This window comes from Anoplopoma fimbria, chromosome 9, assembly GCF_027596085.1.
Source record: "Anoplopoma fimbria isolate UVic2021 breed Golden Eagle Sablefish chromosome 9, Afim_UVic_2022, whole genome shotgun sequence".
Taxonomy (NCBI): Eukaryota; Metazoa; Chordata; class Actinopteri; order Perciformes; family Anoplopomatidae; genus Anoplopoma; species Anoplopoma fimbria.
The window spans coordinates 26,188,952-26,204,119 of NC_072457.1; the positions used below are offsets into that span (position 1 = coordinate 26,188,952).

Genomic DNA, 15,168 nt, shown 5'->3' on the forward strand with positions numbered 1-15,168 from the left:
ATGCATCTGATGAGTGCTGTGACAGGTTGCCTCGCTGTGTTTGGGGCTGTCAGACTGCTCTCCCTCCCCTGGCTCTGCAGCCTGTTGGCAGGGCTGGGGCTCTTCATGGTCTGGAGGGGTTCCTGGAAGTTCCTGCATGTCGCTCTACGAACCATCAAAAGAGACTTAATGTAAGTGATTTTTTGTTGTTGTTGTGAAAGTGCATGATCCAGTCCTATTTCAAACTTTCTTTCATTAACCCCTGTTCAACTCTTCTCTATCTAAAAGGTGTCTGGTTGTAATCCTGCGGGTGAGGTTTTCCATGAGCCGTAATCTGCGGAATAGAAGCACTATCCCTGCCCTGTTTGCCCAGACGGTGACACTGCACCCAGACAAACCTGCTTTGATCTATGAGGCTACAGGAGAGGTGGGGACTCATCGAGGATTACAAATGAACGTGGTTTGACTGAGATGGATAGACTTGCTACATTTCATTCTTCATTTTATTCCAGGTTTGGAGTTTCAGGGAGCTGCAGGAGCGGTGCCATGCTGTGGCTCACTGGGCGCTGGGACAGGGGTGGGCCGAGGGAGACGTGGTGGCCCTGTACATGGAGAGCCATCCCATGGTGGTTGCTCTGTGGTTGGGTCTGGCTATGGTCGGCGTAGAGGCTGCACACATAAACCACAACCTCCGTCAGCAATCGCTTCTGCACTGTGTCAGCGTGTCTGGTGCTCGGGCAATGGTGTTCGGGGCAGAGCTGAGAGAGGGTAGGAACATGTGGATACAGTAAGGCAGATGGAGGTTATTGGGTACGCAGAAGGCGGTTTACAGTCACATCTGTAACACATGACTTTTGATTGTCTCCCAGTGGTGGCAGAGGTGACTGAGTCTCTGCAGCCCCACATGGTTTTGTTCATCAGAGGAGAGCTGGATGGTGAGGAGAAGCTCTGCAGCCTTCAGGTCCAGAACCTGGACGCCCTGCTGGACCGCTCGCCCAAACACCCACCGCAGTACACACTCAGGAAGGACTTTAACGGTAAGGCTCTGGGGTTGCAGGTGTGACTGTGTTGTCACATAATGTTCTCATATTAGATTAAATCAGTTTTGATTGCAACATCATCTTCTCCTTAGCAAGTCTTTGCCTGCTAGGGTGAACGGCTCGCAGACAGATTTCAGGTCCTCTTTGATCCACTCGATGGAACATGCACATGAGCACACACACAACTGATAAACAAATCATCAACTCATTTCCAAGAAACACTGAATATCATCCAACGTCTAAGTGCATCTTGAAACATTGTTTACTTTTTATTTGGTATAATACATTTCTATCTAAATTTCCCTTTTGAAGTGATATATTAGGTAATATATATCTGTGCCTTGACTTTCCTCTTATTGATTTGCTTATTATCTGAATTTTTTTTACCTTTGCTTTCTCATGACATTCCTAAGGTTATACTCTTTGCTCAAGTCTTTGCTTGCAGGCTGTCAAGTTTACAGAGAGAAAATGGAAGGAGAGACAGAAACAAGTTCAGGAATGAAGGGGAGAGTCTGGGTGCATACCACACACGCAACACTATGGCAAACAAACACAACACAAAGCATGATGGGAAGAAAGAAATATTTAACTTTCCCTGTTAAAATCCAGCTCCATGGGCGCCCAAGTTGAAATCTGACCCGTCCCTTCTGTCTCCCGCTCTGTCCAGTCTATCTGATGAGGGCCAAAAGGCCAAAAAATAATCTAAAGCTTCTTTAAAGTAAGTCTTCTCTTCTCTCTCTCTCTCTCTCTCTCTCTCTCTCTCTCTCTCTGCATTCAGACAGACTTTTCTACATCTACACTTCTGGTACAACAGGCATGCCCAAGGCAGCAGTGGTGGTGCAGAGTCGGTGAGTTTGTCTGTGATCTCATCTGATGCAATGTAACTAATTTTGAAAGCAAATTTTGACATGACACTTTCAGTAGCAAGTTAAAGCAAACAGTGCTTTACAATTGTGCCCAAATTGCATCAAATCTCATGATTTGCCCACACACATCTGACTATTTTTTATATGTCTCATTTCTCATTGTCCTGTAAGTAGCTCTTATTGCAGTTATACGTGCTATAATTCAAATCAGGGCCATAAGGATTTCTGGTCAGTGTCGTTTGATGAGGTCTGGTGATGATGGATGTCATTCAGTTTACTCCATCTTTCTTTACAGTTATTATCGCATCGCTGCCTTTGGTTTCCACTCCTTTGGTTTGTGTCACAGTGACGTCATCTACAGCTGTCTGCCCCTGTATCACTCTGCAGGTAGGCATCACTCGATCTACTCTCTCTCAGCCATGATCTGTTTTTCCTGTTGCTCCCCATATGTAATCGTTGTGTCTCTTAAAAATGCATAATTTAAAAAAAAAAAAATTGTCATAGAGGTTGAAGACCCTACAAAAAGAATCCCAGGTTTTCTTGTATTATACTATCAAAACATAACACCATACAGATTCCACCATGATGCTACTATGATGATCATAATCAAACTTAATAACTTTACAAAAGCATCTCAGAAAATGTGATACGATTGCTGTCGTTATGACAATGAATTAAACCGTCATCCCACTCTTCATCAGTAACTCGCCATCGTACTGGTGCTGTACTGGTGTATCTGTGTACCGGGATTCTCCAATAAATTCCAACTGTTTCTCTCTGAATGAACCGTAACAGTACAACGGTTCTTCTGTGCTTGTCTGTCTTTATGCCCCTGGTGTTTAATATCATTGAATCGCAATAACCCTGGCTTATTGTGGTGTCTTCTGCTGTAACATCTGGCTGGTGTTCTTAAAATTGTCTAACCAGAATATTTTAAGCTTAATGTAAACAAATAAGCATTATTATTGTGCCTTTCTGTATGTATACAGTATGTGTTTATTCATGTGAAAATGTGAATTACCAGGTACCATCATGGGAGTTGGCCAGTGTTTGCTCTTTGGTTTGACTGTTGTAGTCAGAAGGAAGTTCTCAGCCAGTCGCTTCTGGGATGACTGTGTCAAACACAACTGCACTGTGAGTTCACACCGCCACGTCATTCAGTTAACAACAAGGAGTATCAAGCTACAGGCCGGTCGCCCAACTGGTTCCCTTGTACCAAAACTGATTGTTCTCCTTTTTTATCAAGGTAATTCAATACATAGGTGAGATTTGTCGTTACCTGTTGGCCCAGCCGGTCCGTTCATCCGAGGCACACCACCGGGTCCGTGTTGCCATTGGCAACGGCCTCCGTCATTCTGTGTGGGAAGAGTTTGTCCAGAGATTTAGAATCCCAAAAGTCGGGGAATTTTATGGCGCCACAGAGTGCAACTGCAGCCTGCTCAACATAGATGGAAAGGTGTGTGTTGGCTTAAATAACTTTGAGGTAAAGTAGAGTGTTTTCCAAACTGCTTCCGTCTCACGTTCTTGTCCTACATTTCCAGGTGGGAGCGTGTGGCTTCAGCAGTCGCATCCTGCCCAGCTTTTACCCCATCAGACTGGTCAAGGTGAAGAAGGAGAATGGAGAGTTGCTTAGGGATTCACAAGGCCTCTGTGTTCCCTGTCTGCCTGGTGAGACACACACACACACACACACACACACACACACACACACACACACACACACACACACACACACACACACACACACACACACACACACACACACACACACACACACACACACACACACACACACACATGCACAGTCACAACTGGATGAAAATATTTGAAACTGTTGTCCCCCTGTCCCTCTCGGTCTCTGCAGGTGAGCCGGGCATGTTGGTAGGGCGCATCAACCACACTGATCCACTCAGGAGATATGACGGCTACGCTGATAAGGATTCCACAAATCAGAAAATAGCTCACAATGTCTTCAATGTGGGGGACTCTGTGTACGTCTCAGGTATGTCTCACTGTGTTTCTCTAGAGCACAGTCAGAATAATAATGATCGACCGTCTGGGTTCATACAGGTTTCCTCCCACAGTCTGAAAACACACAATATGAGGCAGCCAGACTGGAGACTTTAAATATATAAATGTGAATTGTTAGTTAGTGATTCACTGTCTGTGATGACTGACTGGGAACCTGTCCATTGTGTTTCCCAACGTCCACCTGCAGGGAGGAATTCCATCTCCCTATGTGTGATAACAGACAAACAACAAATTATGATAAATAGAGACACTACACTTTATTTAACCTTGTAAATGAACTGGCTACCTCATAGACAGAAAGACACAGGACAGCAATAGACACAAACACTCACAGATACACTGAGGGCGTTACACAGTGTGGACATAGGAGACATTACGTTTCACCTCAGTTACAAGTACTCATCATTAGAAAAAGTTATTAATGTCCATTATTGCCACAGTGAAGCACACAGTTAATCATAGTCATATCAGATCAAAGCCAAAACTGTTCTGGTGAGTCATCGTCACTACAGACTCTACTTTTGTCTTTGTCCTCTACTCTGTGATCGCCTCAAGGGATGATGATGATGATGATTGTTTTATTTCTGCCTCTGTCTGTCTGTCTCACTGTCTGTCTCTGTCTCTCAGGTGACATGCTGGTGATGGATGAATATGGCTACATTTATTTCAGGGACCGTAGCGGCGACACATTTCGTTGGCGGGGGGAAAACGTTTCCACCACGGAGGTGGAGGGAGTTCTCAGCCGCCTGCTGGGCAACACAGTCGTAGCCGTCTATGGAGCTTCAGTGCCAGGTAGAGATGAGACAACGCAGTCAGGACGGGTCGCTGCATGAATGAACGACAAAAAAAGGCGGTGCTTAATGTGTGGTTACAGTTCATTGCCTCACCTGTCTGTCTGTCTGTGTGCAGGTGTGGAGGGGAAGGCTGGTATGGCAGCAATAGCTCACGCAGGAGGCCAGTTTGACCTCGATGCGTTCTTCATCGCTGTACAGAAAGCCCTGCCTTCCTACGCACGCCCCGTCTTCCTGCGACTCATGCCATCTGTTGACACTACAGGTGAGACGGTGATGCGAGGACATGCAAACACACACACATACACAAAGTCAAACGTGAACTTAAGTTTCCACTTTTGTCCTCAGGCACCTTTAAAATCCAGAAGACACGTCTGCAGAAGGAAGGATACAAGCCACAAGACTCCAGTGAAAAGATTTATTTTCTGAACAGTCGTGCTGGGCGTTACGAGGCTGTTACTGATGAACTATATAATGCCATCATGGAGGGGAAAGTGTGTCTGTGAGACAAGAGGAGGCTGAGAAGAAACGGATAGTGTGTATATATTCAAAAGGAGAACACAGGCATTTATTTCCAGGGACAAATAGATCTCTAAATACTGATGTGGAAAATGATTGTAGCACTGTTGTTTTTTCTTGCATCAAATAAACTCATTTATTTTTTTAAACGAAATTGAATGCACATTTTCATGTGTTGCATTGGAAAAGAAGACAATATGTCAATAAATAAAAACAAACAGAACAAAACAGGATAAATGGAGCTAAAACTCCACTTTCAAATTTAAAGTAAAACTCACGTTATTAGCCTCTGTTGTTTGGATGTAATACAATTTCAGAGGATTTAAATACTGATGAGCACACAACAAAAAAATATATATATTCATCACACTCATTAAAAACAGAAAACAAGACTTGCAGTTTACATCTAGTGTATACCAACGCTGTGCTGAGCGGTGCATTGCGCTAAATGCTAACATGCTCACATGCTCCCACTCAGCATACTGGAGGTTGCCCAGGTGTTTGGCCACATCTATTAGAGGTCTGCACCCCTTCTGAGGCTCCCTGTGACCCATCCATGCACTGCAGTAAAGACATAGTTTAATTTAATTTGCATGTATATGTGCTTGTGTGTGGAAAAATACCCAGAACTATTACATACGTATTCATCCTGTCCTCGTGGTTCTGTAAAAAAAAAAAAACCAGTGTGTGTGGTTACTATTTTAAGTGGAAACACCTGAACCCATTCATTGACTCATAATGTAACATTTGATCGATTGTTACCTCTAAATATCCCACCCCGTCTCCTCCTTCATCCAGCTCCTCCTCAACCAATTGCATCCTCTCTTCTTCTCCTCCTGCTCCTCCCTGAGCGCGAGCAGCCTGGCCTCTTCCTCCTCTCTCAAAAACTGGTGAAGACTCTCAAATTCCTTTTTCATGTGCTCCTCTGTGAGTTTGGCCTCAACCTATGGAGGATAGGAAAAGCAGAGGACATGTGAGGAAAGAAGAGAGAACTGATCATAAAGTTAGAAATGCATCTGAACTTCTTTAAATGTATGTTTTTGTTGCAGTTCAACCTGGTTATGATTGTTTGCATCTACACAGGTCTGTGTGACCTTCTCATAGAGTCATCTTCTTCATCAGTCCATTTAGTGACGTCTTGAGCTCCTCCTAGTGGCCAGAAGGACAATTACTAAGAAACAACGCTCCATTAGTAGATCTGTTTTAACTGCATCACAGTAAATAGCCACAGGCAGGTAGTAGTAAGCACATTATCTCAAGTACTCTACCTCAGCCAGACACTTTTAGTTTACATGAGTAAAGAACACTTTGGCAGCTACATTTATTCTAGATAAAGTTAGAGAAAACAAATGTAGGATGATTTAATAAAAGAAGACATTTACTGATTTAGAATAAGCTCCATCTTTATCTTAAAAAGCAACAACATTAACATGCTGCGTTCATATCGAAACATCAATCATTGATATGATATACCATAATAGTACACTGACAGGGGACATTCTGTATAATGAGTACTTTAAGTGACACAAATGCAATATGAAGGTCAATAAATTCATGTACTTAAAAAATAATTGTACGCTTTATGTCCCTGCTGGTTTACCGTCATATTTTTATATGCATAACTATGAAAAACGTATTAAATTGAATTGTCTGCTGTATTAAAAATACCTTAAATTTAACTTGGTGAAACCTGTAGACACCCTGATTATGTGGTGACTGCAAAAAGATAACAGGGTACAATATTCCTGAGAAGAGTCCTAATGAGGCAACGTAAGTGAAAACACCTGTGTGGGTGGACTAATGGGTGTGCAGGAGCGATAAGGTTTTACATACAAAATATATGGTGACATCTGAATTTTATTGAGTAAACTACATGACAGTGTAATAAGATTAGTTCTACTTCAAGCAGCTAAAACATGCTGCTAATACTTGAATGCATCAGTATTCATAAATCTGGAATATTTGAAAGGAATATATAACATTGACTTCACACATAATCAACATAATCCACGCTCTCTTCCGGTTATTCTTGGCGTCTTGCTGAGTTTGTGTGTGTCAGATTGCATGTCTAATGAGATCTAAACATGCATTTGAGACGCGATGATAGCACCAGTAATTACCAGCTTAGTTTTCAGCCCGGTGCGTCTCTAAAACCTCACTCTATATTCTGCCTGTGCAAACTAATCTTGGATTAACGGCGCAGCATCTGTTTGGGCAGAAAAATAAATATTTACAGGAGTGGAAAAAATGCCTGACTGCCTCCTTGTTGAAGCATCAACTCGCTGTGGTCGCAGGAAGCATGTTAATGAAAAAGTATGGAAACAGTCATGAGGGGGTACACTTAGTCTCAGCAAAAAAAAAAAAACAACAGGGTTCAAATCTTGGAAGAGCTCTGCTGTTATTTTACGTCTTTGTACTGCTGTTTTGTTTGGCTTTCTGGCAGCACGGACGGCTCTAACTGGAAAACCAGCATTCAAGCACTCTTGTTGGCAATCATCTGCCTGGCTGAAGTGTCCTTGAGGACAGCACTGAATCTCTGCCAGCTGCTCTGTATCTGTATCCAACCCTTCATCATGATGCTTTATTGCTTTCACTGGAGGAATAAGGAGGCCGATTTCAGGCCTTTAACTTCAGTGGCTGCATCGAAGCGGTCGCGGTCCTATTTCTCCTTGCTCTTTTTTAAAAAGATGTTGGACACCTTGATCCAAAAACATGTGATTCAACAAGGCATTCAGATTTGTCTCCCCTTCCTTACGTCACATGCAGGCTCATTAGAACTTTGCAAACGTGCACCATATTGTTCCCACAAGCCAATCTTCTCTCAAGGGCTCAAACACATCAGTTGCAGTTGCAGAGCGTGCGACCTGATTCCTACCTTGCAGTCGGCTGCAGCTCCAGTCAGGAGGTAAACCCTGTGTTCTGCATGACTCACAGCTGCACATTTTTCACATAAAGGCTCCATGTCATCCAGGCAGAACATGGACATGGACAGACTCTGCTCCTCACACTGCTCTGGAGAGTCAACTGACCGGGGCTCTGAGGCCAGACCTTCTGCCTCTGCCCGGTGTAGGGTGACCGGGGGGGACGGATTGGCAGCTCATGGAGGGTCCACTGGTGGTCTCCAGACTGTTGCAGCAAGTTTGCATGAATCAGATGAAAAGTGGCTACATGGGATGGCATGAAAAGGGGGGAGGAGCAGTGTTTGTGTGTTTCCGTATCAGTGTTGTATGTTCAGTTGCCATGCATCAGTCTCTAACTATGTACAACATGAGAGGCACTGAAGTTACTTAAAGTAGATCTGCTTACACAGTCTTTCTCAAACTTGAAGCTTAGCCAAAGTTCCCACACCAGATATAGCCATACATCACTCTGTAGTGTCAGTGTGACTTTCATGACACAGGTGATTTATGGTACAACCTCACATCCCAAGGCCAGAATCATTTATGTGCCTGTGCTTGTTACCTTAACTACCTCACCTATTTCCCACTACGGAGGTATAGCACCTCTTTCATTAAATGACATACTTTACATGCAAGGTGTGATTGGACATTTTGTTATTTGCTTGTTAATTTCTGTAATGTGAAGATTCTTTTTTTTAAACTTTCACACGTAGTATTGAATTATTGTATATTTTAGGAGAGCTATAGGAGCACATCATGTACTGTATGTCAGGCCTATGTTGAATGGATCCAGTTTCACTGGCCTGTAACAATCTGATCTGCTCAGATCCAGAGAACATGTAGACCAGATCAGCTCTGACAGGCGAATCATATTTCTTTGAATCATAGGCTCTCAAGTTAAACGAATGACATTAGGTATGTTCATTCTTGTGGAACATTTTGAGCCGTGCTGTCCTGGTAGAAGTATGTCAGGCCCCAGGGGTATAGTTGGTTTTTCAAAAGCTGGCCTTTTCCAGGTGACTTCCTCCCAGGAAATTATTTTATGATTTGTTTGTTGTGAAGTTCTCACAAAAAATAACCTTAAAATGTAGTTACATTTTAAAAGGCTGCCTGAAAATAATAATTTCAATTAACCCCCAAAATTCTGATGACTTTTTCATGATTTTTCAACACCATGCTTTACAGATAAAGAGAAATACAAATCATTATTTTTTTATATTATTAAAATAAAGTCTTTCATGTTTATTTTATATACAACAAAGTCAGGAGTTTTACACATATGCTTTTTTTGTCATCCATTCAGTCCATACCTCTGCCCACTCCTCTTAAAAGATTTAATATTTGTTTATTTAGTTTGCTGTATATATTTACTTTTCATTTTATTGTTATTTTTGTTTTGTTGTTGTATTATCTGTTACATGTTAAGAGTATAATTCATGCAGAAACTATACAGTTGCAACACCTTCTCTGCCCTGTTGTTGCTCATAATTTGAAAACTTAAATACTAAATATGAAAATAAAAACTAGTAACAAAGAAGTGAAGAAAAAAAAGGTTTTAGCCCTTGGTTGGACCATTTAAGAGTAAATGAAAGACATAAACATGTGATCATGGCTTCAAAACTTTCTTTCACTGTCTCATGCAGGTTGAACTGTTATCATGTAAAGACATATCCATGTCTTCATTGTTTGTACGGGTGCTACTTTACACGCATCATCATTTTTTGCATTTTTTGGCTGGGACGAGATGAGACACATCACCCTACGCCAGCTATCTCTGCATGTTTGTTAGCATGTATTTTATGTAATGGTTTTGTAGACTGTCTGTTGTCCTCTTCACTGGGCTCCGATAATCCTGACAGCAGAGTGTTACGTCTCTCTCCTCTGACATGAAGAGTTTTAGAGACAATGGCAGTGGTGAAATTAAAAGTTTCACTGTATTTCTCTTAAAAGTGGTTCCATAGTTGCAGCACACAATTTTCCCTCTCGCCTGCACAGCTCTGTCATCAGTTTGCTGAATTACAACAGCTGATTGTGGGTTGTGTCACTAAGCATCAGTCACATCATGCTCAGATAATGGATTTTTTTTTTGGCCAAAGTGTTGAGAGGGTGACGTCAGAGACTGTCAACATAAATCAGTTTTATTGAATACACCACGATGAAATGACATGTGAGTAAAGGAAGAAATGGAGGAAGAGAGATATATACGGACAGTACACAACGACAGGAGAGAGAGAGACTGATGAAAGAGAATGGGAGGGAAGCTCACCTGTCACCTAAACTCCACAGAACACAGGTACATCTCAGGTCAGTCTGTAGAAATTAGGGTCAAATATTTTTGAGGATCGTTATGTGAAGAAGGGAGTTCTGTTTATTGTAACGACCGGGCCACTCACATGTTTATCTGAATATTTGAATATCTGAATGTCAAACTATTCCTAAAGAAGTCTGTCAATTACAGACAGATGCTGAGAATTCAATGATCAATGACACCTTTAACCTCACTCTTTCTGTCCTCAATAGCAGAGAATGCTGCTATTTACCAAACATCCATAAGTGCACGGAGACACGCACACAGATTAAATATGCAAACTATTACCTGATATCTGTTGCTTAGTCGTCAACATCAACTCTGTGTCACCTATACATACAGGTGGGTAACAAATCTAGTGCTGTTTAACACCGAAATCTCCTAAAGTGGTTCAATTTGGTGGCAATCTGGTGGCTGTGTGGGAGCATCATTTCTCCACTTATGTATTCTGGATTTTCCTTTAATGTTTCGCCCAAACTTTACATTGCATTCTGGTACCAAATTGCTGAAATCTAGTCTTTCCAAAAACATTGAGCCCACCGAACCTTGCCCGCTGATTCAGCATCCTGTGAGAAATTAGAAATATATACTTTATATTCATCTCTGCACATCCTTAGAGATGAACAGTAGCTTTTTATAACACACTTGGACTCTGTGCTTCCAGGATGTTGTTGCACATGCTGGGATTGTGTTGGAGGGGACTTAAACCTCAATACGTGGAGGGGATCTGGACACATCGGCACCTACGGGTCACCAGCAGTTTCACAGTGGAGAGTCGTGATTCCAAACAGGTACGGACAGAAATCCAGGAGCCATCTGCTCCCTGACCTACATCTGCCTCTGTAGCCTCATCTGCACATTGTGTGTCTATGTGTGTGTGTGTGTGTGGTTGGATGTGACTTTGAATACCGCAGGTTTTTGAAGGTGGATGGGGGTGTAAGAAGATGGGGGTGCTATCTGGGTGTCCTATCTGCACCTCAACACAAGAACATCTTGAGTTAGTGGACGACATGTGCTGACACATCCAAGGTATGCTTTTAGTCTACTAGATGACTAGATATACCGTCTAAAGGCAGTCCCTATACATTTTTCTGCTTTATTCAAACAAACACTCCTGAATGTCTCATCATGTATGTACCCGTACAGTGCACCAGGTTGTCTGGCGCCGGATCACTCCATGAACAGACACCTTGGTCCAACAGACTACGAGCTGCAACACAACATCAGAGCTCTGGTACGGTTCTATATCACTGATGAGCCAGACAAAGTTTCAATAGGCTTTAATGCCTTCTATTCAAGTCATTATTTTACACACCCTTGATTATGTCTTGTCTGTTAGTACTCTGGTGTGCATATTCACCAGAGTCCAGGGCCTTCTTAGACGCTGTGTGTTCTTTGAGGAAGCTCAGAGGAGACATTTAATACAGAGGTCCATCCAGTGGGCGATGAGGAGGTGAGACATCATCAGACAAGATGATAAATCTTCCTTCTGTTATTCCTCTGTCCATTTTAAACCATGCTACTTCCTGTTTGCCTTCAATGTTAAACAAAAATATTTGGTATTTTCACCTATTTGTGTTGTATGATGTCATTTATTAGTGTATAAGAGCGTCCCCATTTTTAGTCAACTAATCATTCTTTTTGTTCTCTTTGGTCTCTCTTTAGTCGATCAGTCATTGTTTTATACTTTTTCCATGCTGAATGACTCATTTTCAAGAAACTTATAAGCGCTTCTCTAGTAGAATTATTTAAAGTCGTGATTCTTTGTGGATAAACTCAGTTTTACAGATCGGTTGATTAAATCAACTAATCGATAAGTCAACAAAATCATATGAGTGTTAGACAACTAAGAATTTATTTGGTCAAGGACAGACCTGTCTTGTGTTGTTGTTTTCTACCTTCTTTTTTTATTATGTTAGCCATGTTGCCTTTCTAATATTTGCCATCTTTCATCTCTCTGCTTCTTCTTCTGTCTCTCTTTGCCCTTCAGGTGTTGGTAAGCAAGGTGATGGAAGAAGTGATGTCGTACCTCAAGGAGCGAGTATTTCCCAGGATTATTGTGCATCACAGCAGGAAGAGGACACCCTGGTTCAAAGTGAGTGAAAAGGACAAATAATACATGACAACACATGAAGGTTTAATGTATACAAATAATACATATATGTATATTTTACATGCCCGTTAGTTGCTGTCTGAGGTCTACAGGACAGCAAAGAATCAGGTGAAAGCTGCCATGGTCGCCCTGAGGGAGGAGTTGTCACTCTATCGTTGTGATGTGGAGGAACAGATCTCTGCAGGACTGCGACATGCCGGTCTGCTGCAGCACCATCGCTCACACCATCACAGGTAGGCGTTTGTGTCCGTGAAGTCGGAAGATGTAAAATGTGACTGTGTTCAGCATCTTGATCCTTTTATACTGCTTTTCACCGTAGAGGACATGTGCGAGCCGATGTTACAGTCCCTCCTACACGCCATCATCCCAAAGCTTGACCGTTCTCTGCAGGAAGTGGCCACACCCACCTTTGATGGATTTGCCTCTACCTGGCAACACTTCCTGGGGACATGTGATAACATCATAGACCTGGGATCAGTCAGTGCAACAGTGAAATATAACAAAAAAGAGGGGGGTTGGGAAACATTTTTATATGCCTTTCTAACCCCTGAACCCCTTTTTTGACGTTTTTTAAGATGTGAGTTTTGATGTTGCTCTGCAATGAAATATTCTAAACTAGTTGCCTTGACATCAGGACCCATGTGTGGGCCGTTATTCTGAGTGGTTCCAAGATGATTAAAGGGATGAGAAAAAAAAAAAGATGATATTTCCAGCTGTTCAGGCCTCCTACATTCTTCGAAAGAAATAATTGGAAAAATTAAAAAAAGTCACTCTTTGGCTGAACTGCCGGCAACACAAGTTCACACTAGTTGTTACTAGTTGTTATCTGTGATTAGAAGTCACGAATAGATTTAATTAATTCTGTGTGAATTACTGTTCTGGACTAAACGGTGGTAGCTGAAGAGTTTTCTTTGTCTCGCACACAGTAACAGCAGACGGAGGATCTTTAATCAAAACTTCCCCTCAGGTGACAGGAGAGTTTTTTTTATAGTTACTTTAGACCACTTCATTATTTGACTGGCAGCTATGCAATTGTGTAACTATGCGATGGAATGTGAGGTGGAGATGAAATGTGAGACCTGAGGCATGATAGGTTATCGGGAGCTTGTGCCATGTTTCATGTTTCTTTCTAAAATATTAATGATTCTTAGTTAGTTAAATGTATGAAATACATGTGTATTGTTAAACGTGTGTAGAAAATATGATCTATTGAGCTTTTTTGCAAGAAGTCCAAGGTTTGTACACAGAGCTACACTCCAAAGTAAACTGATAAAACAGGCAGCACATTCACAAATTGTGCTCTCTACAAAGTAATTTAACAAATATGTTTGTGTGTTCTTAAAAAAGACGCACCATGCTGTCTGTCTCATCGCTCCACTCTTCTTCTTTCTCTTCCAGGTGGTTGATATGTGTGCTGTGATGTTCTGGAGGTTGCTCTCTCAACATCATGCTTCTCTTTTGACTCTTCCCAGCTCATGGCGGTGCTGTGTAGGATCAAAACGAGGGTGGTCAAAGTGTGTAGCAGGGTGGGCTCGGGGGAATAAAACACACTTCTTTCCTTCATGTCACTCTACCAAACGTGTCTCAGTCTGTTTATGTCACAATGCAAAAAATGACAGCACCTGGATACTAACTCTGGAGGCGATCCTGCAGATATCACTGCAGGCATTCACGCGAGGAGTGGGTGAGCAGGTTGGTTACTTCATATCTCTTTGTATTTTTATCTTCTTTATTTTGGTCCCCATTTCAATCTGACTCTCCTCCATTGTAGGATCTGTCTCGTTACTATGCTATGGTGAACTCAGAACAAGCCCTCTTCATCTACCCTGACACCATCTTCCACTCCATCCTGAGAGACAACCTGACCTCTTACATCCAGTCAGGTACAGTGTGATGAGGGATTGTTTTAGTTACTGTTTGGATCAAAATAATTGAGAGGTTAGAGACAAGATTAAGGGCTAAATGTTCAGCCCTGTTTGAAAAAATCACAACTCATCAGCGCTGTAACTATAGGCCTTTTTATTCGAACCATTTGTTTGCTACGTATTCAAGAATGTAATGTCAAGATTTATTTTTCCTTTCCTGCAGTGATGAGGTGCTCCCTGCCACAGCGGTTCACGCCTCTGTCAGTCCCAGCAACCCCTGCAGCTCCAGCTCTAGTTTCTCTGAAGCACCACGAGCTGCAGCCAGCAGACCTTATGCCAAACCTCTGAAGGCTCCACCTCAGGATCTGAAACACTCACACCAAGCAGCACCGTGTCCGATAGGGATGACACTTTGGCCAACGCAGAAACCTCTGAAAACGACACGTCCGCTTTGCTTGATGAGGGAGAATACATCCATCTCACTGAGCCATGAAGGTTCAGTGCAACACCACCACAGTGAAGTTATGTGTCTCTTGTATAGCTATGTCTATTTGCATTTTTCACAACAAAACTTTAATATAAAGGTTACAAATTGAAAGACATATAGTGAAATTGGTTTAGCCTCATAGACAAGCATTGAAACCCTAAAATGTATAATTTATAAAACTACAAATTTCAATAATAAAAAAGAAAATATACTAAAACCTAAAGCCAACAACCTCCCTGTACCTCCACTACTGTATGTCTATTATTTAG

General features: G+C 42.1%; 1 protein-coding gene across 1 annotated transcript; it reads left to right on the forward strand.

The window, feature by feature from the left end:
- Positions 1 to 5,267, forward strand: LOC129096048 (long-chain fatty acid transport protein 1-like). Its single transcript, XM_054604697.1, has 13 exons — positions 1 to 170; positions 268 to 406; positions 492 to 747; positions 849 to 1,016; positions 1,798 to 1,867; positions 2,181 to 2,272; positions 2,910 to 3,019; positions 3,132 to 3,341; positions 3,427 to 3,553; positions 3,750 to 3,887; positions 4,544 to 4,708; positions 4,826 to 4,972; positions 5,056 to 5,267. Exons 1-13 carry the CDS (start codon positions 1 to 3, stop codon positions 5,211 to 5,213), a joined length of 1,950 nt encoding a protein of 649 aa, XP_054460672.1. The 3' UTR covers positions 5,214 to 5,267.
- The last annotated feature ends 9,901 nt before the right edge of the window (positions 5,268 to 15,168 follow it).

Bases quoted from the DNA above. Each gene is read 5' to 3' on its own strand.
- LOC129096048 (XM_054604697.1), top strand. From the start codon at position 1: ATGCATCTGATGAGTGCTGTGACAGGTTGCCTCGCTGTGTTTGGGGCT. The intron at 407-491 runs GTGGGGACTCAT...ATTTTATTCCAG, and splicing joins TCTATGAGGCTACAGGAGAG to GTTTGGAGTTTCAGGGAGCT. The intron at 3,342-3,426 runs GTGTGTGTTGGC...CTACATTTCCAG, and splicing joins TGCTCAACATAGATGGAAAG to GTGGGAGCGTGTGGCTTCAG.